Here is a 23141-nt window from a genome sequence, read left to right on the forward strand (position 1 = left end):
CGAGGCAACATATTTGCAACATAAAAAGCCTCAAGGTACTTCGAGCATTACAACCTCATAGAAATTTTTCTCCATACCGTTTTTTCTTAGCATAGTTAGATTTCTGATGTGGAGGATCCATTAATATGGCAACCACAGAGCATACTTTCATACTAGCATGGTAGAAGACAACGTCATGGCGTATTACCTTTCTGGAAGAGAAGAGCTAGAGTTTAGACTGTCATGGCTCTGAGAGAGAAAAGGAGGGCGGCGGAGATGGGAAGAGTTAAAAAACCCTAGACGGAGGCTTGGTTCAGGATATCAGAAGAAAGGCTGCTGCGTTCACTAATCTAATCGATTAAAAAAATTATTATAAGTAAAATTATTCTCTTACAATCAATATATATTTGTGTCAAACATAGTTTGTAACTAAAGTTTTTATTTCTTCATTCAAAGCTGCATTTTTTCGTGCAAAAAATATGTTTCACCCGTGAAATCTTTGAATGTGAAAAAGGTTTTATGTTAGAGAAAATATTGATAAAATGTTACTATTTATTACAACATGTCTTTTGTGTTGTTTAAAAAACAAATTCAAATCTTTTATGTTTTATTTTGTAATCATGACAATTTTGCATGTTTCTTATGTAACCATAACCATATATAATAAATTACTCGGTAGTTTAATTATTTAATTTTATTATATGTTAGTAACAATCAGATTCTAAACTAAATTTTCTGAAGATAATATAATCTATTGATTTAATATTTTTGATTAGGCTATTTAAATCTTTTGAGTTAATCGGTTTGTTAATATTTTCTACAAATGACAGATTATTACCAAAAAACCATTATGAAAAAATTAATGAAATTCCAAAATCAACGTATTCGTGTAAGAATATATTTCACCCGTGAAATATGTGAATTTGGTAAACAAAATATTAATAAAATGTTACAGTTTATGGCAATATATATTTTTGTGTGCTTGAAAATTCAAATTTATATTTATGGTTATTCGAGTAACTAGAACAATTTTGCATAATCTAATAATCACTCATTTTAAATATATTATGCTTTTTTTTTGGGTACTAACTTTATTTATAATGATAAGGATTATTGTCTCATTCATTTTTAATAGCACATAGATGAATGTACAATTATGACGTATATTCCTATTCGGTTATCAATATTTCTATTTTTAATGAATAATCACACTAAATGTTGAGATTAATTAGTTTACATGCTTAGATATATATAAATAATCACACATCATGATATTCCCTAATTTGTTGTCATTTTTATATTTATTTATGAATATATATAAATCTATATTTATTGGGAATTAAGTTTATTTTAATGAGTTGGAGATAATTTAGGGATAATATACTTCTTTTTATAATCAATTATAATAACTATTGAAAGCTTGTTATTTAAATTATTATTGTAATAATACTAACATAAAAAATATCATTTTGTTTTTATATGATTTTGTTAATAAGTTATATGTTTAATAAATTATATGTTCTTTTTTTTATTAACTTTATATTAATTGATATGTTTTATAGTTGTTTAGAATATTTTACTTATATTAATTTTAAAAAATCAATATAATTTTGACTTGTATATTTGTAAGTAAATTTAGTGAAATTTTGTTTTAAAATAGTATGTAATTATTTAATTAGTTTTAATATGTGTTATATAAATTTGTGTGAGAATGATGACATATTTAATTCAGTTAATTGTTTTTTTAAAATTTAATGGTATATTAATGTAATTAAGTAGAAAATTTAAGGTTATTTTATTAAAATATTAATAAAATTTTCTGATCACTATATATCAGTTTTTTCAAAAGTGTGCTTCTCACTTTTAATTATTATATTTGAGAATAGAAATTAGCCACGTTTAATTATTTTATTTGAGAATAGAAATTAGGAGAAACAATTACTATCAAGGAATAATTTTGGGAAAAACAAATTAAAAAAAAAAAGAGAATAAAAAATAAAATCCGACAACAAATGGCCAATGACTGTTGACTCATCGTTTACTGCTCCGTTTTGTCGGCGAAATTCTCATTGATCTTTTTTGTTTTTTTTTTTAATATCAGCCAACCTATGGTGATCGTAGATCCGTTAATATGTTTCAGCTACGATCATTAACGACCGTTAGATCTTCGTCGGCTGATGACAAAAAGCGAATCTCTTGTACTTCTTGCTACTTTTTTCTTTCACTTATATAACTTTTATTAATTGATAGAAACGTCCAAATCTCATGCGTATTTATTATTTTCAGGCCATTTATAATAGATTTTATTACAGAAGTAAACCTCGATTTTTTTTACATTTAATGCACAACCACGATTCCTCCTTTTTTATATTGGTTGACTTGTTGTTAGTTGTGGTTCTCATTGGAGTACTTGGTATATTTTGTCATTTAACTGTTTTTCTGGGTTAAAGAAATAACAAACATTCAAATTTGTAATCTTACCGAACAGTCAAAAAAAGTAAAGAAAAATAAATATGTGGTATGAGAATGTGAAAAAAAAACTAGAGTGGGGTTCACAATAGGAAAAGCGTGTAAATAATAGGGGTGGAGCGTCATTAAATAAAGAAAGAAGTAAATAAACTATTTAGATATTTTTAATTTTGCCAACAACAAAATTAAATTAAAGAAATCCAGAGTGAAATAAATAAAATAATATAGAGTTCCCGTAGTTAGCTCCGAATTCTACTCCACCTTTTACTTCTCTGAAATTTTGTTCCTTTATCGTTAATTTTTTTTTTTTTTTTTTTTTTTTGCGAAATTTCAGGAGTGTTTCTGGTTAATGTGAGAAAGTTAGGTTCGCAATAAACCAAATCAAAAAACAAAAGTGAACGATTCGTGTCGTTGGATTGATTTAAGCGATAGTTTGTTTTTGCTTCATTCGCAATCTTAAAGATGTCAGGTCCGGTCGATCGCTTCGCAAGGCCATGTAAGTATATCAGATCTGCTCTCTTATCTTTGGATCCATCTTATTTCTTTCAATGCGATTTTTTTTTTTTTTGCTGCGGTTGAGTTTTCTAGGGTTTCACACTAAAAGCATAAGGCCATCGTAGAGAAGAAAGATTTGATTTTTCAGTTTTATTCGAGTAATGAGATACCAAACTCTCTGCAATTTCGTTTTTTTCTTAGTGGGTTCTTAGGGTTGACAAGTTAGGTCATAATAGTTTCAGCTGTTTGTATACAGGTTTTGAGGGAATTATGAGCAGTGATGAGAAAAAGGAAAGAAAGTCTGATTTTGAGAACTCAGAAGACGAGAGGAAAACAAGAATCGGCTCTTTGAAAAAGAAAGCAATCAATGCATCCACAAAGTTCAAGCATTCTCTCAAGAAGAAGAGAAGAAAAAGCGATGTTCGAGTCAGTTCTGTCTCCATCGAGGATGTTCGCGATGTAGAGGAGCTTCAAGCGGTTGATGAGTTTAGACAAGCTTTGGTGATGGACGAGTTGCTTCCCCATAAACACGATGACTATCACATGATGTTGAGGTTCTTGAAAGCTAGAAAATTCGACATTGAGAAAGCAAAGCACATGTGGTCTGATATGATCCAGTGGAGGAAAGACTTTGGTACCGACACTATTATTCAGGATTTTCAGTTTGAAGAGATTGATGATGTTCTTAAATATTACCCCCACGGTTATCACAGCGTAGATAAAGAAGGCAGGCCTGTGTATATCGAGAGGCTAGGAAAAGTTGATCCTAACAAACTGATGCAAGTTACTACGCTTGATCGATATATAAGATATCATGTTAAGGAATTCGAGAGGAGTTTTATGATCAAGTTTCCTGCCTGCACTATTGCTGCGAAGAAGTATATTGATTCAAGCACTACTATTTTGGACGTTCAAGGAGTGGGATTGAAGAACTTCACTAAGTCTGCTCGTGAGCTTATTACACGCTTGCAGAGTATTGATGGAAACAATTATCCTGAGACACTCCACCAGATGTTTATCATCAATGCAGGGCCCGGATTCCGTCTGCTTTGGAGCACTGTGAAGAGCTTTCTAGACCCCAAAACAACTTCTAAGATTCATGTATGTTTATATATATATGTTTTTGGTATAGCTGCCTTCATTAAACTGCTCTTGAAATTCGTTATGGACTGTTTCATCTTGTAATGTAGGTACTTGGATACAAGTATCAGAGTAAATTGCTCGAGGTTATCGAATCTAGGTATGTAGCCTGAACTCCTAATTCTTTGAGTTATGATTCTTCTGTGTTTTGCTTACATCAGTGATATATCTTTCATTTGTTTCAGCGAGTTGCCTGACTTCTTGGGAGGTGCTTGTACTTGCGCGGATCAGGGAGGTTGTATGCTTTCCGATAAAGGGCCTTGGAAAAATCCGGAGATTGTGAAAGTAAGTAATCTTTCGTTTCTCTTTACACACCCAAACTTTCATATTATCTGTTTATATGATTTCAGAAATTGAAACAAATGGATTACTGTTATTGCAGATGGTACTTCATGGGGGAGCTCACCGTGCGAAGCAGGTGGTGAAAGTTCTAAACAGTGAGGGGAAAGTCATTGCTTATGCAAAGCCGTCTTATCCATGGATAAAAGGAAGTGACACATCAACTGCAGAATCAGGTTCTGATGCTGAAGATATCGTTGTATCCCCAAAAGCAGTGAAGAGTTATTCCCATCTTCGCTTGACCCCTGTTCGTGAAGAGGTATAATATAAATTCACTTTCTATGTCTTTTTTTTTTTTATAGATTACTTGATCCATAGTTCTGAATCGTCCTATTGATTATTTTGCAGGCAAAAGTAGGTTCTGGTGAAACGAGTTTTGCCGGTAGTTTTGCAGGTTATGATGAGTACGTTCCAATGGTTGACAAAGCTGTTGACGCCACCTGGAAGGTTAAACCCGCCGCCACCAACAAGGTTCCGTCAAAAGGTAACTTTTTTTATGCTCAAGTGAAAGAAAGTTTCTCTTTTCGCATTATACACTGGAAAAAAAAAAAGATTTAAACTTTGGTCTCTTATCTCTTTCCGCAGGAGCTCGTATGCCTCCAAATGTCCCAAAGGATCATGAAAGCTTCGGTGCTCGTCTTCTAGTTATTTTCATGGCCTTTGTGATGGCGATTCTCACATTCTTCCGCTCAGTATCAAACCGTGTTATGACCAAGCAGCTTCCACCGCCAACAAGCGCATCGCAAATTGAAGGAAACGCTGCTACAGAGGAAGCTGATCTCCTCAATTCAGTGCTGAAGAAGTTAACTGAACTTGAAGAGAAAGTTGGAGCGCTCCAGTCAAAGCCATCTGAGATGCCTTGTGAGAAAGAGGAACTGCTTAACGCAGCTGTTTGCCGTGTAGACGCCCTTGAAGCCGAACTCATAGCTACTAAGAAGGTAACTGAATACTACTAAAACCCCACCAAAATTAGAACTGAGACGTTTCATGCTCTCTAAACTCCGTTTCTTATTTGGAGCAGGCTCTTTATGAAGCTCTGATGAGACAAGAAGAATTACTCGCTTATATTGACCGTCAAGAGATTGCTCAGCACCAGGTATGTTTTCCTTTTAACCCTTTAACGCCCAAAATCCAAAATTGTCTTATTCAAATTCAGTTATTGAATGACCCGTCAATATTGTTTTTGTTTCCAGAAGAAGAAGAAGAGGAAGCAAATGTTCTGTTTCTAGAAGAAGAAGGAAGAAGAAGCATCTCTACATTCTCTCTCTCTCCCTTCTTAGGTTTCTCTACTTATTAAGAAGAGGAGCAAGTAAAACCCAATGAAACAGAACAACTCTCATCTCATTTTATGTTAAAAGCTAATTAATTCTTTCTCTTCTATGATGATGACGATGACGAATGGGTCTTTTAAGGTTTATATATTAACAAACCAATTATACAAAAAGAAAGAGGAGAAATAGAGAGAGTCCTTGAATAGAAACAGAACAAGACTTCGTCTTTATATTTTCTCCTGTATCCTTATTTAAAAGGATGACAGTGAATGGAAATACATTTCATCTTCTACGCTTCTTGGAAGCTAGAGGCTCAAGGCTGAAGTTACACTGTTGGCACTCCCTCTGATGGAGTCTTTCAGAAAAACAAGAACTGAAAATGCAAAAACAATAGAAATCAATAGATATTTCTGCAAGCAATGAAAGCATTGAATCAGTTTTATAGGTGTTTCTTCTAACCTTCCTCTTCTTCTTCTTTTTCTTCTCGATGTAAGCCGTCATCTCATGTAGCCTCGTCATTGTCTCGTCCAGTGCCTAAATTTTATTTTAAAAAACAGAGTAATCACAGAAACAGAGAAAACAGAGCAAGAGACTAGTGCCAGAGAATGAGAGCTTTACCTTCTTGGTTTCAGACAAGTAAAGCTCGAACTGGTCAACACGACGAAGTGAAGCATCTAGAACCCTATCCCTCTCCAGAGAAGAAGCAGCCTGAGCTTCCATGGACTTGCATTTCTCCTCGAGATCCGTCATCTTCTTCAACATCGCCATATACTCCTGCCTCGACATAACCGTCACTCCGTCGTTTTGATACACGGAGCCGCCTTCACGGCTATACACATTCGCCTCGGTGAGCCTCCTTGGCATGTTCTTTGTTAGCCTCATCACGCCCACTATCGCCATTAGCAATGCCATAACGCTGCCAGATAAATACCCTTTCCTCTCCAACGGATCCACAGGCGAGTACACATCTGAATTTAGAACTTCACGGAGTAAGAAACTTATACACAAGTCCCGGTTTCGTTACCAAGAATACTAACCTTTAGGCTCGGGGACCGGGAGGTTTTTGTTAGCCTTGTGAAGCTTTGTAGGCCAATCAGCAGCATCCACAGTCTTGTCAATGAACTTCTTCTCCTTCTCCCCAGCAGATTCCTTGTTAGTCTCTTCTGCTTCGAAAGGTTCACATTTCTTCTAAATTTCAAATAGGGTTAGTTTTTAGTAAAAGTGAAGATCGTTATTGCTATGGTGAAGGACCAAAAAAAAAAAAAAGTCAAACCAAATATCAAAAAGAATTCAAGATCGTTATTGCTGGTTCTTACCTGTGTTTCGTTCTTATACTCTGAGATTGTCTTTTCCTCGATCCCTGACAAGCTCCTCCGCAGGCATCTACCTTCACCGTTCTGAACCAACTGTTTTTTATACATATAGTTTACATATGAATCAGAAGTAACCTTGAAGATCTGTTTTTAATAAAGAATCTGCATAAGGTAGAGACCAACCTTGAAGATCTCAGGGTCGTTCCATGGACCTTTGTCTGAACGCATACATCCGCCTTTATCTGCGCATGTGCACTTACCACCCAAGAACTCAGGCAGTTCACTAAACAAACAATGAGAATAGAGAGTTTTGGACAACATATTTGAAGATAAAAGCAACAGTTTCAAGTTCACATCTTATAATGAGTAATGAAGTTCTCACTTGGCGTCAATGATTTCAAGCAGTTTGCTTTGGTATTTGTTGCCCAGAACCTGTCATTAATGAACAAAAAAAAAAAAGAGTAGTTTGTTTACCAACTAATCAAGATGCAGATGAAGAAAAACAAAGTTAAGTTTGGATATTTCTAAGTGAAGAGAGGGAAAGTCTTTACGTGAATCTTTGCTGTAGTCTTTGGGTCAAGGAAAGATTTCACTGTGCTCCATACAAGTCTAAACCCATAACCAGCATTGATGATGAACATACGGTTCAGCGTCTACAATGAAACACACAAACACAGAGATAATGGTTCCGTGTCAAAACCACATTATCAATCAACGCAAAAGAACAAGAAAAACAGAACTGAACCTAACCTCAGGGTAGTTATCGTTGTCGATTTTCTGAATACTCTGAAGAAGATCTTTTGCAGCTTTGTTGAAGTTATTAAGCCCCTGCAAGTTTCAAACACACATAGATCGATTACTCCAAGATGATACCCACCTTAGTGCCTTACACTAGCGAATCAAATAGCTTATATGAATGACATACCACGCCTTGAACATCCAAGATCGTTGTGCTCTGATCAATGTGTCTTTTCGCAGCGATGGAACAAGCCGGGAATTTGACGTTGAAAGTTTTCTCAAACTCTTTCACATGGTACTTGACGTACCTATCGATTGTGGTCACTTTCAACAGCTTTGTAGCATCGACTTGGCCTAGCCTCTCTATGTAGATAGGCCTTCCTTCCTTGTCAACACCATGATATCCTTGTGGATAATACTGAACCACTTCGTCGATTTCTTTAAAATCAAAGTCCTTGAACAAGAAAGAGATAAACTTTAGGGAGATAAAGAGACAAAACGGTGAGTCAAAGAAAAGTGAGAGAGCCTTTAAATGTCACCTCCATGATCGTGTCTGCACCATATTCTTTCCTCCAGTTAAGCATATCAGCCCACATTTGCTTCGCCTTTTCGATATCAAACTTTCTTGCCCTCAAGAACCTGAGATATATATTTCGATCTGTTAGAGCAATAGAAAAGAAGAGATCAAACCAGAGAGAGGAACGATCTAACCTAAGCATCATATGATGATCATCGTGTTTAGAAGGAAGTAGTTCGTCTAAGATAAGAGCTTGACGGAAAGCATCAACCGCTTGCAACTCCTCTGTGTCGATTTCATCAACGATTGAGACACACGTCACGCGGCTATGCCTTCGACCTTTCTTGGTCATTGAGTGCTTAAACTTGTTCGTAGCATTTATGGCCTTCTTCTTCAGGGAGACAAGTTTTGTTAATCTCTTGTCATCGTCTGAGATCTCAACATCTGCAAAAGATTCTTGCTTTAAAAAAAAAATGTTTGGATTTCAGATAGAAAAATATTGAAATTTTTTTCTCAGCTTACCTATTTTATTATGCCGATCCACATGAGCAACCATTGTATCCGCCATGATTTAAGTTCCTATTGAATCACAAATCAAACGAATAAAAAACTCTGTTCTTTTTCCTTGTCTAACAATCAATCATTGAACATAAAAAAAAAAAAGAATCCCAAAGAAACCAAACACGTTAGTACGTTACACCCAAACATTACGATAAACAAATCCTCTAAAGCGTATGAGAAAATCAACAACATAAACCCACGTTCAAAGGGTGAGATTAGAAACTGATGAGACCCTAAAGATTCAATTCAATAAGCAATAGATCCAAAGGGTTTTAGGTCATAGAGAGAAGAAGAGATTTTAATTCTTCAAGATATTTGTTTTACCTGTAGATTAAAAAATAAAAAAAACAACACTACAGGGGGAGAAGAAGAAAGAGAGATCTATCTATATAACTCTCTCCCTCTCTCACACCCCAAATTGAGAACGGCTCCAAATTTACAAACGCCAAAAATCTCAGACAACAAATCTAGAGAGAGCATTGACAAGGTTTTACCTTTTCTTTGAATTCTTTTATTAAATTTTAGCGTTTTCAATTTTTGTCAACAGAATTTTAGCTATTATCTTATATTAGAAAAACCATTTTTGTAAATGATTATTAAGGAAACGTTATTTTATTATTTTTCTCTAAATCTGGCCTTATTAATATGCAAATTGAGTATATAAAACAAATTTATTGTTAGAATTATTTATTTCAACAAAAAAAAAAGGGTCAATGGATTTATTTTTAAAAAATATATAGATTTCCTTCTATATATGGAAGAAAATAAGTAATTTTCTATAGTTTTTGTAGAAACAAATCATCAAAATCCTTTTATTTTTGTATTTGTTACCATTGATATACTTCCAAAATGAATCAATTTTATAATAATAGCAATGGATCAGTATTCCTCCAAATTGAATATTTGAAGATCACAACACCAACAAGTGGTGTAAAAACATATGTAATTCAAATATTACAGAACTACCAAAAATTATACAAAGAAATAAACAGAGAAAAAAAGAAAGCTAAACAAATATTTATGCCATAACAAACACTTAAGTATATACGTGAATGCTATTTTGCAATAAACCAGTCTTTTTCTTTCTTTTTTTTGCTAATTTTTGTATTTTTAAATCTAAATCATACAGAACCTAATCATCATTTTGATTCCTTCTCTGCCTTGCAATGAAAGACTCGATCTTGTATCGGAGTTCATCATCGGAATCAAATCTTTCAGAAGAAACATCCGTCTCCGATCTCTTCAACCTTCCACAAGAACTTTTCTCCAAACCCTTCAGATTCTCCGACTGGCTTCGTTGGTAATTCTGACTTCGTCTCTTCTCAGTCAAATTATGTTTCTCCATCTCCACAGTTATGTCCTCATGCTCAACTACGACGCTCTGCTTCTCTCTGTTCACTGAGATGATCTGTTTTGACAACTTCTCAGGTTTGCTCTGTTTCACTCCCATCTCAAAAATGATGATCTGTTTCCTCTTCTTCTCAGATTTGCTCTGTTTCTCTACGTTCTCTTTTACTCTGTTCTCGGTGATGCTCTGTTTAGCCTTGTTCTCTGCTTCACTCTGTATTTCTCTGACCTCTGCTCGTGAGATTCCTCCGTCTCTTCTTGAGCTCTCCCGAACAAACTCCTCGTAAAGATCGTTTCTTTTACACTTGGGATCAAGTTCTTCTTGGTTCAAGAGAAGACCGGATTTAGCAATCAGAGAGATGACTATCGCGTTTCCTACAGCGAACGCAAGGCCGCGGTTTGCGAGAATAACCGCTGCGACACCAGAATCCTGGAACGTGATAACGAGCTCATAACAGAGCTTAGCTACTGTGACCAAAACCACGATTATCTCCATCGCCCGGAAAAACAGATCAAAGAGTATCTGAACACGAGACTTCTTCGCAAGCCTCTTCATCTTTCTTTGTTTAATTTTCTGACTACTAAACGAATCCATTGGCGTGGTGATAGCCTGCCTAAGAAGAAGAAAAAAAAACTTAAGAGAAAGAAGAAACAGAGGTTTTGAGCTGTTCTTACTTCAGATCTCTATTAGGGTAAGAGACCAATTGGGGTTGTTAGTTTAGATTCATGAAAAGAAACTGAGAATCTAAAGAGAGGAGAATATGTTTTTCCCTTTGTTCTCTCTTTTGCTTTGTTTCTTGAGAGAATTTAGCTTTGATGTAAGTAAGTATTTATACAACAGAGTCGCTGAGTGCGCTTGATATGGTTACTTTCGTTTTCTGAAGCAATAATAAAAAATGACTTATGGAATTAAACCAAACAAATACAGTAAAATTTATGTGTAAACATGTAAAGTAACGCGTTTTGGCATTCTTCAAATGTTAAACGTGGTAAAAATATTTGACTTTAAAAATTTTAGACAACTTCATAAGAAAAAAAAATATGTATTCTAATTTGATGACTAATAAGTCTAATAACATTTATTTGATGACAACTAAGATTAAAAAAAAAAAAGATTTTTACAGATTTAATGTTTTTTCAGTTTTAGTTTAAACAGAAATTATAATATACTATACTGTTATTTGAAAAAATATTATAAGGTAGTTAATTACGAGGGGTAAAAAAACACTCGAGACTTGATTTAACAAAAAAAAATGTGGTATTGTACCAACCGAACAAGTTGTAGCGCACGTTAACATAAGAAAAAAACATACTATTAAATTTGATATAAGATACTATTGATCATGGAAAGTATGCAGCTCCTAAAGATTTTGTTAGTTAAAGAGCCCTGCCTTGTATCAAATATACTATAATTACTCTGTTTATTTTATTTGTTATATGATTAAAGTGGCTTTATTAGTATAAGTGGTCTTACTGAAAATTAAATAATTTTAAACGTTCATGATTGGATTAAACGTTCATGATTGGATTAAATGGACACTAAGAAAAACTCTAGAAGAAGATTAAGAAAATGTTAATAACGAAATTCATTTATAACTGGAAGATCACCATTATATACAAAAATCTTCTCTGTATTAGTTTGCTGTCTATAATAGAATCATATTTCAAGTAAAAAAGGCTGTAGTATATTATACATGTATCCTTAGAAAAATGTATTTTCGTCGCAAGCAATTTTCTTTACTTGTATCCAAATACAGTTTCTCATAATCAGTAGTCATTATATTAGCCTTTTAAAGAAGGTGAAAAAAGCATCTTCGCACTATATTCATCACTTTGTCCACTGGTAATTATTTTACTCGGTAAGGCAGCTGCCTTGATAGTGACATCTCCATTTCATATCTCCTTTTTCTGTATTATTTAATATATGAAAATCATTTGTAGAATTGTAGCACATATTTATTGATTCGTATAATAACTTTATTGCACAAAATTTAGGACTTGAATGATCAGTATAAACTATAAAGCATGCCAACAATGCCGAAACAATACAATACATAAGGGAATAGACGTTTATTTGTATTTTTGGAAGAAAAAAAAGTACTATTATGAAGATAAATTTTTTTTTTGGAAGAAATATTATTACTCAACTAAAATTTATCCAGCTAGAGAGAAGTATATATTATTGTGTAGTGTAGGGTTTCATGTAAGGAAAATGAGAAAAGAAATAAAGATATAAATTCAATTACTTCTTCACTAAGAGATGGAGAAATGGATTGTAGGTCAACAACTCTTTGTATTTCTTTAGTGTCTTGTCTCTTTCTAACCAAAAGCATATATGTATACTATAGAGTAGAGCTGGTCTCATGATTATTAAAAAAAAAAAAAATCATTATTGGATACACTTTAACAAAAGCCTCACTTCTTTTTTCTTTAAAAAGTTGAAATGAAGAATCATTATTGGTGTAGCATAACATCCACAAGTGAAACGTGTCTTTGTATTTTGATCGTAACTTGCCTTATTATGACGCCGTATTCAGGAACAAAAACAAAATTTGATCACTTATTAGTGCAAAGATTCGTTTTCTCTCAAAATGTTTGATTTCAGTTTCGATTTCTACGTTGTACTTGTAAGTTGAATGCTAACGTTTAAGTCTGGTTTGTCTATCTCATGCAATGCAATAAAACATATAATAATTATCCAATTCTTTAATACAGTATAAAATATAGTTAATATTTTTTTTATTTTTTTTATTTTCTACTTTAAGTTTCACATTTTGCCTCTCTGATCCTAGTCTCTTTTTCTTTTTTTTTTTGGTGAAAGAGAAGAGAGAAGGAATCTAAACCTTGTGATTTTTATTTACTGTCAAACATGAAAAAGCCTTCTACTACTTTAAATTTAGATTCTTGAACAAAATCTAACCTCATGGATTCGTACAACTTTTGTGTTTTATTTGTTTTCTCTTATCAAATAACTTACAGCCACAACCAATATTATATATACATAGCAAAAAGTGACGAACAGATCGCCGCCACATGCGGCTTCTATAAAATATAATAGATGTTAAATATGAAAAAAAATCCGACCTGCCGGAATCGAACCAGCGACCTAAAGATTACAGCAACTACTACAGTCTTCCGCTCTACCAACTGAGCTAAGGTCGGATTGATAAGTCTCTTATTGATTAAAATATATAATTTATGCTATAACTGGGCCCTAATGGGCTTTCCGACAGCCTCGGTAATATTGGTGGAGCATGCAATTAAGAAAGAGCCTCTCATCAGAATTTCATCTCATCTTCCTCCCCATTCCCCTACATGTGATGAGATGTGCATCGATGGTGTTCTGTTAATCAGTTTTATGGAGCTTTTACTGGCGCACATCTAAATGAACCTGCAATCATGACTTTTGATGTTCGGTCTTAAAAGTGTCGTCTTATCAGTGGACCTGACAATGCCGCCGGTGGTAACTTTCTACTTCTTCTTCTTCAAAGCTAACATCCTACGAGGGAAAGCTTGCTGTCCTTTTCTTTGACGATCCGGTTGTTCGTATGTTTGCTTTGTGGGTTTTAGAAGATGCTGTGAATCAGGAATGGTCATACACTAACTTTTGATTTGCGTAGTTTACTTGGGTGGACAACAGATTTGGAACTTCAATTGTTCAGCGCCACCAACGCTGGTGAGGTTATTTTGGCACCACTCTTTGTGCGTGCATCCACATATCGTGTTCTCTTCTATGATCCAAATAAAGATAGCTTCAGAAAAATTGAGATTGAAGTAATCACAGACCGTGAGGTTCCACACAAGGTTGACGGTTGGTGGTATTGTCGTGCAGTCTGTGTCTTCCCAGGTCAAGTTGAGACTCTTACGTATCTGTAATGTGATAGTTTACTAGTAGTTTGTTTCTGTAACCTCAATGTTTCTAACTTGAATTGAAAAGGTTCATCTATTCCCAATCCTAGTAGTTAACTTGTTTCATTACAGTCTTTTTCTCCTTTTATCTTAAGAGCTTGATGAAGTTCGTTCCTATATGAAGTTAATGAAGTTCATTTTCTCTGCAATCTTAAATGGTACTTGACTTGGATACTGATGTGACTTACCCCACGGGACTAACACAACTTCGTGTGGATAATATGCCGGGTAATTACTATTTCAGAGACTATTGGGCACAACTCATGCAAGATAGACACCTCCAGGAAGGAGATGTGATTGGACTCTTTTGAAACCAAATTGAACCCCGGTGAGATAGGTTTGTAGAGGTGATGTTTTAAACATTTGATTAAAGACACTTCTCTACCATAAATTTTTTTGCTATTATGTTTTATTTATTTCGTAAGTTTTTTTTAATGATTACAATAATTGTTCGTTGCATATTGGGTATTATTATTTATGAGTTATGACTTAAGAAAATAAATTAACAGAGTTATTTATTTATGTGTGTGTGTGTGTGTGCAACTTATTAACACCTTTTTACTTGGAAATTCATAGGTGTTAACACGCATAGTTTTTCTTCTAAAGTCATACGATTTAAGATTGTATTTTATTTTCCGTAACGTGATTTCGTTAACCTAAACCAATAAATTAATCATCACCCCATATGTATCTCTCCGTAATTGTCTCTTAATTAATCTAAGTAGCAAATTCACTCTCCATCTCCAACTCTATAAAAGCCCCTAGTGTGTAACCATGTTAAATCACACAAACACCAAACATAAGAACAAAGAGGAAAGAAAAATGACAAATTCATTCACTCTCGTTGCTCTCCTGTGCATCTGCTTCCTTCTCCATTCTCCAACTGGTCAGTGACACAACAAAATGACATATATGATATATTTTAACTTTACATAATAGCATTATATATATATATATGTTGATATAATTACTGTTTTAATCAAGATACCATAAACATGAAACGATATTGTTAACTAGAAATGTGATTAATATGAACATAGGGTTGAAAGTAGCGGAGGCTAAGATATGCCAAAGGTACAGTCAAACGTGGTCGGGAAGGTGCACGCTGACGAGCCACTGCGACCGCCAATGTATCAAATGGGAAGACGCTCGCCATGGAGCATGCCATCAGGACAAACGTGGCCGCGCTTGTTTCTGTTATTTCAACTGCAAGAATTAAGCGTTATGATGAGAGCGGTTTAAACCCCGTTTGTGAAACTCTCTAGCTATTTTGCATTGTCTCTGAGCAGGCTTTCGTTTTGTTTTGTTGTTTCGTCGAAATAATAAAGTTCTGGATCTATATCTAATTATCTATGATGTAGCGCAGCCGTCATCTATCACAACTCGGATTCAAATTGAAGAGTGTGTGTTTGAGATTCTAAACGAACGAAATAATCAGTATTTAACTAAATTATTGTGCAAAACAAATCAAAAGTATGTATATTTGACTAATCATAATTTGGACATACCATCAATTCAGATAAAAAGGGATACCATCAATTCATAATAATCTTTACCGTTGTACGTATGTCGTAAAAATTTCATTTTTAAAAATTAGATAGTACTTTTATGAAGTAATCGTACAATTTTCAGCTAAAACACCTTTGTTGCAAGAACGTCGTCTTTTTGTTCTTTATTTGCTAGATTCGTAGCTAACAATTGTTTACACAGGGATTTCATCCGTTAGATAGTATCAATATTTTAATCCTAGCTAGATTTCTAGTAATTAAAACGAAAAATGGTCATGAAAATACATTATTTTTGCTGAATTTGATAACCTTTTTGAACTGTATATTTCGCGTTACATCTTTAAAATTGATTTAATGCCGATGCGAATTTTGAGACTCAACTATTTAATTAGTCTTGTTCTTTCGAATAAGGCGAATGATATGCTATAGGCTTAACTACAATTTGAAAAGCACCAATTAGTCAAGTGATGGTGTTCGACCCTAGCTAAAAGACTCCATAATAGTTAAGTCAAATTAAAAAATCCGCCAGCTAGCTGACTACAGCTTGATAACTGCCAGCTATACGGTCTATTTTATGAGTATAGATGCTACTAAGTAACTTATTAAACTAACCAATTAAGACTAATGGATGATCACCAAGAAGTTGGACCACAAAACAAATGCATAGTATATTTTGGTTTCTTGATATATTAATCAATAAATTTTGACGTACGGTACATGATAATTAATTAAGAAGGTTAACACTCCATGTGAAAAAATTAGAACTTGGTGCATAATAAAAGTGAAGAAAATCACTGGTGATTCGACCAGCAACATACAACGGATCATGCGGGATTCTGTTAACGTTTAGAATTTGGAAGTGAACCTTTTGAGGATCATTGGATAAGATCGTATGTATTAATTAACGAAAAATCGTAGGAACATGTACTTCATACTTCATACTAATAAGCAATGTATTTTGAAACATGCATGTCCTTTATACTAAGCAATACATATGTCGTCATAGTTGCTAGCTCAGTTACAATGTTCCATCATTGTTATCAAATCTTGGCCCTTTTTTTGGGTATAAAAGTATCATTACATATCTAACTAAATACTATTTTACTAATGGTAAATGTCCTGCATTTTAAAATATAGTGAAAAATATATATATATTTTTTTGACAACAATAGATTGTGAAAAATATATGTTTATATATATATATATATATATATATATATATAAATCAAAAAGAAATTTTGAAAGAACAATAAAACTGAAGGAAAGACAAACCTCAACAATTGAAATAGAAGTCAGAAATGCAATTGAAACTTTAATGGGCTTCAGTGACGTTATATGGGCTGAACATTAGAGTGGCCCAGGAAACATTAACCTCAAAATTTGGGAAACCCTAATATAAGAGCTAACCCTAGTCTTCACTCCCTCGGCCTCATCTTTCATCAAACTATTCGCCGTTCGCTCCTCCCTCGCCGTCGAAGTAGAAGTCGAAGTCATCATGGTACATCTTCTCTCTCCGCTCTTCTATCTCTCTATCCGTTTCTTTTTGTCTGAATCGTTGTTTTCGCTTCGCTGGTTACAGGCGCCGAAGAAGGATAAGGTTCCGCCGCCGTCATCGAAGCCGGCGAAATCCGGAGGTGGAAAGCAGAAGAAGAAGGTTCGTTTCTTCACGAGCGATTTATCTATTATACGAATAGAATTTAGGTTTCATTGGAATGTGCAAAGATCTGATTATCTGATTTCGGAGTTTATGTGAACTGTGATGTTTTAGTTGAAATGATTTAAGCCTGTGTAGATTTGTTTTGCAATGGATGTTATTGTTGTGCTTACAACGTTGATCTTTTTTTGATGGTAATGAAAAAAATAACAGAAGTGGAGCAAGGGAAAGCAAAAGGAGAAGGTGAACAACATGGTGTTGTTTGATCAAGCTACTTATGACAAGCTTCTCACTGAAGCTCCCAAGTTCAAGCTCATCACCCCTTCCATCCTCTCTGACCGTATGAGGGTATATACATACTTCTTACTTGTTGTTGATTCATTTCACCATTTCGTATCTTCAATTCATAGTTCTATCTCTTTGCAGTTTATTTAATGTTACATATAAGTATCCGGAATATGTTAGTCAAGTAGTGAGTGTATGTTTGGTGTCAGTAACATGTTATACTCTTCACTCTAGATAAGTTATTGGTTTCAAGCAATTTTATAGGAATCTAAACTGTATGATGTTTGCTGTTCACGAATCATGAGAAGGTTCTTGGCTTACACATAGTTTTTATATATTATGTAGGACTGCTATATAAGTTCGTATTTATGTATTAATAGTTGTCGATCTTGAGCTTGTCTAGAAACTCTAAACTTGTCATATTTTTCTGTTGTTTCTTCGTTTTTTGGTTTTGTCCTTTCAAAAGAATAATGTTGTGTACCGTGTTGAACAATACAGATAAATGGGTCTCTTGCAAGGAGGGCCATTAGGGAGCTAATGGCTAAAGGTGTGATCAGGATGGTCGCTGCTCACTCGAGCCAGCAGATCTACACCCGTGCCACCAACACCTAAGATGTTTGGTTCTTGATCCGTCTCGGTCGTCATTTGTTTTTCTTACCTCTTGTTGTTTGATTTGTCAGAAACTCATTAGAATCTTTGTTTCGTACTCCGTTTTTGAGATATATGGGATATTTAAAACCGCATTGAGACTTCTAAAATTCTGTTGACCCTATGATCCATCCGTTTTGACATACAACTCGGTAGTGGACCGGTTCTGGTTTGGTTATGCGATAAACAATTTAGACCGTAGTTTTTATTATTATTGAGATTGGAAAGTAATTTGAAAGATCTTTTTATAGGCAAACTAGTGTGTCAATGAGAAACCATGTAATAAAATAAAAGTGAATGTCCACATGGATATCATAAAAGGATAACACGCCCATGTGATAACTAGTTTCACTGTACTTATGTTTGTTTTCTAACCAAAGAATTGTAGTGTTTATAGTTTTGCTAATTGGACATACACTTTGACTTAGTGTCGATTTATTGAAATAATTTCCCGACATAGAGCATTGCTTATCCATGCGACCATGCCTAATGGGTCCTTCTATCTCGTCTTCTCCCCCGTTAATCAAATGTGGGGCAGCTTTTCAATCTATTTGGCTATTGCTAATCTTATCAAATTTTTCTTGTAATGCACACAAATTACAATTTGCAAAACATGGCCGTTGATCACATGAAACTTCCCTTTAGACATTTATTGCAGCATCTCTTAAGCATAGCCGTTGGAATATATTTGATTGTGTGTGTGTTTTTTTTTTAATTAACCGCTGATGGTTATATTATACACTGTAATTCAAATACATATACACGATATTTTACAAGCAAATTATAATTTGTGAGACTTACTAATTGTTTACTCCTAGTCTCTAGCTTCGAGGCAGTAATGTGTTACGACGTGTACGGACTATAGTAGCTAGCACACCTCTATGCTGGGCCAATAAGGTGAAAACGGGCCTGGGTCCACATGCAAGCAGACAAAGATATCGACGTGTCCTAGTGGCAATAGTATGGGGGGGGGGGGGGGGGGGAGAAACCAGAGTCGTCCGTTTTGGTTCAGTGACGGTCCTTGTCAGACAGACACCTATGGCTTTGTTGGTAAAATTTCACATGATCTCTTCTGAAATTCTAGTATTTTTATAACTTACTCGGGACCAATTCAGAAGGGAAGAAGACCAATTGCCTATTTTACAAGTTTGATTGAAATCCTCCTTCGATTTCAAAACGACATTAAACAAAAGCAGAGTATACGAGCGAGCTAGAAGGACCCTACTACTTCTCGGTGACTTCTCTCATTTATTCGATCCTCTGTGTGTGTGTGTGTGTGTTCTTTTAGCTTCTAAGCATTTTAAAGTATTCACCTTTGGACGATTTTGCTTTATTTTCTTCAGTTTCCGTTCTCTTGGAATCTTACATTTCACTGTCATTCGATGATCTGAAATATCTTAATATTGATTAGGAAGGATTGAACTTTTCTATCTGGTTCAAACTCATTTATGATCCAATACTTGTTCGTTTCATGTTTATAAATGAGAATCTTTTTTAATTTGTTTTTGGTAACTCTCTTCTTCTTTTTCTAATGATTTTGAGAGATATGTTCCCTGCGTAAAGTTTATTCCTTTGATTTCTTGAAGATACAGTATATCTTGGTAACTTACAAGAGTTAGAGGTTTTGTCTTGATTCCATCAAATTCTGAGAACCTCCTTCTTAAATATCTGTGTTTGAATCGACTGTGTCGTCAAAGTTTCCTACTTTCTGATAATTTCTTTATTGGACGGACACACTCACAAATCGTACTTCACTTCACATATATATATATATATATCATCTAGTTTTTACTAACGAGCTTTACGATTCTGTTCTGTCTTTTTCCAGCTTAAAAAGTATGGATTCTTGTTGCAACTTTGGCTTGGGGACAAACACTGCCTTGGCCAAAGAAGACAGTTTCAAGAATGTAGAGAACAAATTTTGGGGTGAGAAGATCAAAGGAAGCCTCTTGAAACCTTTTTCTTCTGATTTGGGTTCCAAGAAGTTGGGAAATCGAAAGTTGAGGCCCGGTGTTGCTTACGCCATTGCTACTTCAAAGAATGCTAAAGAGGCTTTGGTAAGTTAAATGATCTGGAGTTATCAAAACATCTTATTTCTGAGGAACTTGTTTTAGTGATTTTGTTTATCAGAAAGTACAGCCTTCTATGTTTGAGAGAAAAAGAGCAGATCCAAAGAATGTGGCTGCAATCATTCTAGGAGGAGGCGATGGAGCTAAACTCTTCCCTCTTACCAAGCGAGCAGCAACACCGGCTGTGAGTGATTCTTGATCGAAACGGTTTTGAGAAAGATGATGTTTGTTGTGTAAACAGGAAGCCTTATGTTTTCTGATTCTTGTGAAAACATTATTTGTAGGTTCCTGTGGGTGGATGCTATAGGATGATCGATATCCCAATGAGTAATTGCATTAACAGTTGCATAAACAAGATTTTTGTGCTGACTCAGTTTAACTCGGCTTCCCTCAATCGCCATTTGGCTCGTACTTATTTTGGCAATGGCATCAACTTTGGAGATGGTTTCGTTGAGGTACATATATAACAATATGGTTTCTTTCAAAAATTTGTCGGTTCCCTGGATTCGATGAAACAAAAAAAAAAAAAATGCAAAATCTTATTGAAACAGGTTCTGGCTGCTACACAAACTCCCGGTGAAGCTGGGAAAAAGTGGTTTCAAGGAACAGCTGATGCTGTCAGAAAATTTCTATGGGTGTTTGAGGTATGAATAACTTATGATCATTTCACTAAATTTATCAGATATTAAGGCGGTTCCTTTATGATTCTTGAACATGGTCTGAATCTGCTGATGCTTGTTATTATAGGAGGCTAAGAACAGGAACATTGAGAATATTATCATATTGTCTGGAGATCATCTATATAGAATGAATTACATGGACTTTGTTCAGGTAACATAATAATAAACACATTCCTCTTAATAGTTTGATAGTTTCAAGCTAGTTCCACTAAATAACTCTAAACACTATGCATTGGACAGTACCATGTCGATAGTAAAGCGGATATTACTCTTTCATGCGCGCCAGTAGATGAGAGGTTAGTTTCTTTTAGCTCTATATATGATGTGCGCCTTTGTATGATCTTGGTTTTAAGTTCTTAACCATTTTTAACTTGATTATAAATCTGGTTTTTGTAAAATTCAGCCGTGCATCGGATTATGGACTAGTGAATATTGATCGAAGTGGGCGTGTAGTCCATTTCGATGAGAAACCAACTGGCGCTGATCTGAAATCAATGGTACAGTTTACTTCACTTAAACTTAACAGTTTACAAATTATTGATAAAACAAATGTTTTCCTGTGAATGCAGCAAACCGATACAACTATGCTTGGACTTTCTCATCAAGAAGCTGCAGAATCTCCATACATTGCATCAATGGGAGTTTATTGCTTCAAAACCGAAGCTTTGCTAAAGCTTCTGACATGGCGGTATCCAAGTTCCAATGACTTTGGATCTGAAATCATTCCTGCAGCTATAAGAGATCACAATGTCCAAGTAAAAGAAAATTGCTTTTTCTCTTTTAAAAGAATTTCATGAGTTTTATCGCAAACGATTGAGTCAAATTGTCTTCTTTAGGGATACATCTACAAAGACTATTGGGAAGATATCGGAACTATAAAGAGTTTCTACGAAGCTAATCTTGCTCTTGTCGAGGAGGTTAGTGTGATAAAATACTCAAAGATGTTTCTAACTTTTGGTTTTATCTATGGATCCAATCTCCCAACTATTGTTCTTCATTTATGCAGCATCCCAAGTTTGAGTTTTACGATCAGAATACGCCTTTCTACACTTCTCCTCGGTTTCTACCACCCACCAAAACCGAGAAATGCCGCGTAAAACATCTCTCTCTATACGTGGAAACCTTCTTCTAAATCTCGACTCTTAATACACTAACTGGTATATGATCCACTTGATGGTTTTTTGCAGATTGTGAATTCGATAATCTCACACGGATGTTTCTTGGGAGAATGCAGCGTCCAACGTTCCATCATTGGTGAAAGGTCACGTCTGGAGTATGGTGTTGAGCTTCAGGTGTGAATCCCCCTCAATCAAAATAGGACCGAGCTCCAAGGACACTCTATTATCGTGTTGAATATACTGAGTCTGTTTTTTTTTTTTTTGTATCTTCTTTTGCAGGATACTCTAATGCTAGGAGCGGATAGTTACCAAACCGAATCTGAGATAGCGTCTCTACTCGCGGAAGGAAATGTGCCAGTTGGCATTGGCCGAGATACAAAGATCAGGTAACAAACCTAAAAAAACCTCAAAACATAAAAGATCGCAGTTTTGATTCATAAACCCTGATGATATCTTTGATTACATTGAAGGAAATGCATCATTGACAAGAACGCAAAGATTGGGAAAAACGTGATGATCTTGAACAAAGATGTATATCTTCTTCACCATTCTTGATTCTTTTTATGTGTGTGTATTTCTCTCTTTAAGATCAGTGAAGATCAAGAAGACTCTTTTGAGAGATTCAACATTCTTAACGTGAACGGTTTTAACTGATTTGTATTCCAGGATGTCAAAGAAGCTGATAGGCCAGAAGAAGGATTCTACATTCGATCTGGTATCACTGTGGTTGTGGAAAAGGCCACTATTAAAGACGGGACTGTCATATGAATGAAACAATCTCAGGACCGGACCGCCGTGTAGTGTGAAAAAAGAAAGACACTTTTGTGATTTTGTCATGTAAATTAGTAAAAAAGATCTTATAGAAGCAAAAGATTAAACTTTACCAATAAGAGTGATCTCACCTTTGATTATTCTCGTCGTTATATATATATATATAAAATAAATAAATTTATCTTATCTCCTTTGTTGTCTGTCAATCAGTAAAGCTCTATCTCTCTATATGGTAATTTCTTAGTCAAGGGTTTAAATTAACTTTGACGAAATATTTGGGGTTAAATCGAAATTTAGTTACTCTTGTCGGTGATTTTTGCGTAAATGTTT

The 23141-nt window shown here is 34.7% G+C and overlaps 5 protein-coding genes and 1 non-coding gene across 32 annotated transcripts; 3 read left to right on the forward strand and 3 right to left on the reverse strand.

The window, feature by feature from the left end:
* The first annotated feature begins 2521 nt into the window (after window positions 1-2521).
* Window positions 2522-5870, forward strand: LOC104720830 (phosphatidylinositol/phosphatidylcholine transfer protein SFH6). 13 transcript variants are annotated; one of them, XM_010438728.3, is made up of 10 exons: window positions 2605-2944; window positions 3029-3101; window positions 3200-4044; window positions 4134-4183; window positions 4269-4368; window positions 4466-4681; window positions 4771-4906; window positions 5008-5360; window positions 5444-5518; window positions 5616-5870. In XM_010438728.3, the coding sequence occupies exons 3-10, from the start codon at window positions 3214-3216 to the stop codon at window positions 5649-5651; spliced, it is 1797 nt and encodes a 598-aa protein (XP_010437030.1). In that variant the 5' UTR covers window positions 2605-2944; window positions 3029-3101; window positions 3200-3213; the 3' UTR covers window positions 5652-5870. The 13 variants fall into 13 exon arrangements, with proteins under 13 accessions (XP_010437026.1, XP_010437030.1, XP_087327551.1 ...); XM_087471425.1 differs by having other exon boundaries at window positions 5619-5870; XM_010438727.3 differs by having other exon boundaries at window positions 2636-2944; window positions 3037-3101.
* Window positions 5822-9455, reverse strand: LOC104720828 (phosphatidylinositol/phosphatidylcholine transfer protein SFH2). Of its 8 annotated transcripts, none has more exons than XM_087471433.1 (14): window positions 9317-9455; window positions 8784-8840; window positions 8456-8705; window positions 8284-8383; window positions 7932-8198; window positions 7757-7834; window positions 7558-7659; window positions 7389-7438; window positions 7190-7289; window positions 7010-7099; window positions 6731-6878; window positions 6312-6661; window positions 6153-6227; window positions 5822-6066 (listed from the first exon to the last, which is right to left on the reverse strand). In XM_087471433.1, exons 2-14 carry the CDS (start codon window positions 8827-8829, stop codon window positions 6052-6054), a joined length of 1671 nt encoding a protein of 556 aa, XP_087327559.1. In that variant the 5' UTR covers window positions 8830-8840; window positions 9317-9455; the 3' UTR covers window positions 5822-6051. The 8 variants fall into 8 exon arrangements, with proteins under 8 accessions (XP_087327559.1, XP_087327558.1, XP_087327556.1 ...); XM_087471432.1 differs by having other exon boundaries at window positions 6312-6673; window positions 9317-9438; XM_087471430.1 differs by having other exon boundaries at window positions 6312-6673; window positions 6731-6881; window positions 9317-9438.
* A 252-nt stretch (window positions 9456-9707) lies between these two features.
* On the reverse strand, window positions 9708-11040 carry LOC104720831 (uncharacterized). Its single transcript, XM_010438730.3, has one exon. The coding sequence runs from the start codon at window positions 10762-10764 to the stop codon at window positions 9955-9957; it is 810 nt and encodes a 269-aa protein (XP_010437032.1). The 5' UTR covers window positions 10765-11040; the 3' UTR covers window positions 9708-9954.
* A 2207-nt stretch (window positions 11041-13247) lies between these two features.
* Window positions 13248-13331, reverse strand: TRNAY-GUA (transfer RNA tyrosine (anticodon GUA)). The gene is given in 2 exon segments: window positions 13248-13283; window positions 13295-13331. It is a non-coding gene; the product is annotated as a tRNA-Tyr (tRNA).
* Window positions 13332-16903: 3572 nt separating this feature from the next.
* LOC104720834 (small ribosomal subunit protein eS25w) lies at window positions 16904-18283 on the forward strand. The gene is made up of 4 exons (XM_010438731.3): window positions 16904-17084; window positions 17166-17240; window positions 17454-17588; window positions 18024-18283. The coding sequence occupies exons 1-4, from the start codon at window positions 17082-17084 to the stop codon at window positions 18135-18137; spliced, it is 327 nt and encodes a 108-aa protein (XP_010437033.1). The 5' UTR covers window positions 16904-17081; the 3' UTR covers window positions 18138-18283.
* A 496-nt stretch (window positions 18284-18779) lies between these two features.
* Window positions 18780-22951, forward strand: LOC104720835 (glucose-1-phosphate adenylyltransferase large subunit 3, chloroplastic). 8 transcript variants are annotated; one of them, XM_010438733.3, is made up of 15 exons: window positions 18780-19407; window positions 20002-20230; window positions 20313-20426; window positions 20527-20697; window positions 20794-20886; window positions 20990-21073; window positions 21163-21218; window positions 21326-21419; window positions 21492-21677; window positions 21759-21839; window positions 21929-22015; window positions 22110-22214; window positions 22320-22426; window positions 22511-22571; window positions 22707-22951. In XM_010438733.3, exons 2-15 carry the CDS (start codon window positions 20012-20014, stop codon window positions 22806-22808), a joined length of 1560 nt encoding a protein of 519 aa, XP_010437035.1. In that variant the 5' UTR covers window positions 18780-19407; window positions 20002-20011; the 3' UTR covers window positions 22809-22951. The 8 variants fall into 8 exon arrangements, with proteins under 8 accessions (XP_010437035.1, XP_010437034.1, XP_087327561.1 ...); XM_010438732.3 differs by having other exon boundaries at window positions 19138-19407; window positions 20304-20426; XM_087471435.1 differs by having other exon boundaries at window positions 19290-19435; window positions 20304-20426.
* The last annotated feature ends 190 nt before the right edge of the window (window positions 22952-23141 follow it).

This window comes from Camelina sativa, chromosome 11 (genome assembly GCF_030686135.1).
Source record: "Camelina sativa cultivar CO46 ecotype springtype chromosome 11, ASM3068613v1".
Taxonomy (NCBI): domain Eukaryota; kingdom Viridiplantae; phylum Streptophyta; class Magnoliopsida; order Brassicales; family Brassicaceae; genus Camelina; species Camelina sativa.

Bases quoted from the DNA above. Each gene is read 5' to 3' on its own strand.
- LOC104720830 (XM_010438724.3), top strand. From the start codon at position 2,911: ATGTCAGGTCCGGTCGATCGCTTCGCAAGGCCAT. The intron at 4,369-4,465 runs GTAAGTAATCTT...CTGTTATTGCAG, and splicing joins AAAATCCGGAGATTGTGAAA to ATGGTACTTCATGGGGGAGC. The intron at 5,361-5,443 runs GTAACTGAATAC...TATTTGGAGCAG, and splicing joins AACTCATAGCTACTAAGAAG to GCTCTTTATGAAGCTCTGAT.
- LOC104720828 (XM_087471430.1), bottom strand. From the start codon at position 8,829: ATGGCGGATACAATGGTTGCTCATGTGGATCGGCATAATAAAATAG. The intron at 7,660-7,756 runs GTTAGGTTCAGT...GTTTCATTGTAG, and splicing joins ACAACGATAACTACCCTGAG to ACGCTGAACCGTATGTTCAT. The intron at 6,228-6,311 runs GTAAAGCTCTCA...AATAAAATTTAG, and splicing joins ACTTGTCTGAAACCAAGAAG to GCACTGGACGAGACAATGAC.
- LOC104720831 (XM_010438730.3), bottom strand. From the start codon at position 10,764: ATGGATTCGTTTAGTAGTCAGAAAATTAAACAAAGAAAGATGAAGAGG.
- LOC104720834 (XM_010438731.3), top strand. The intron at 17,241-17,453 runs GTTCGTTTCTTC...AAAAAATAACAG, and splicing joins GTGGAAAGCAGAAGAAGAAG to AAGTGGAGCAAGGGAAAGCA. The intron at 17,589-18,023 runs GTATATACATAC...TGAACAATACAG, and splicing joins TCCTCTCTGACCGTATGAGG to ATAAATGGGTCTCTTGCAAG.
- LOC104720835 (XM_010438732.3), top strand. From the start codon at position 20,012: ATGGATTCTTGTTGCAACTTTGGCTTGGGGACAAACACTGCCTTGGCC. The intron at 21,074-21,162 runs GTAACATAATAA...TGCATTGGACAG, and splicing joins ATTACATGGACTTTGTTCAG to TACCATGTCGATAGTAAAGC. The intron at 22,427-22,510 runs GTAACAAACCTA...ATTACATTGAAG, and splicing joins GGCCGAGATACAAAGATCAG to GAAATGCATCATTGACAAGA.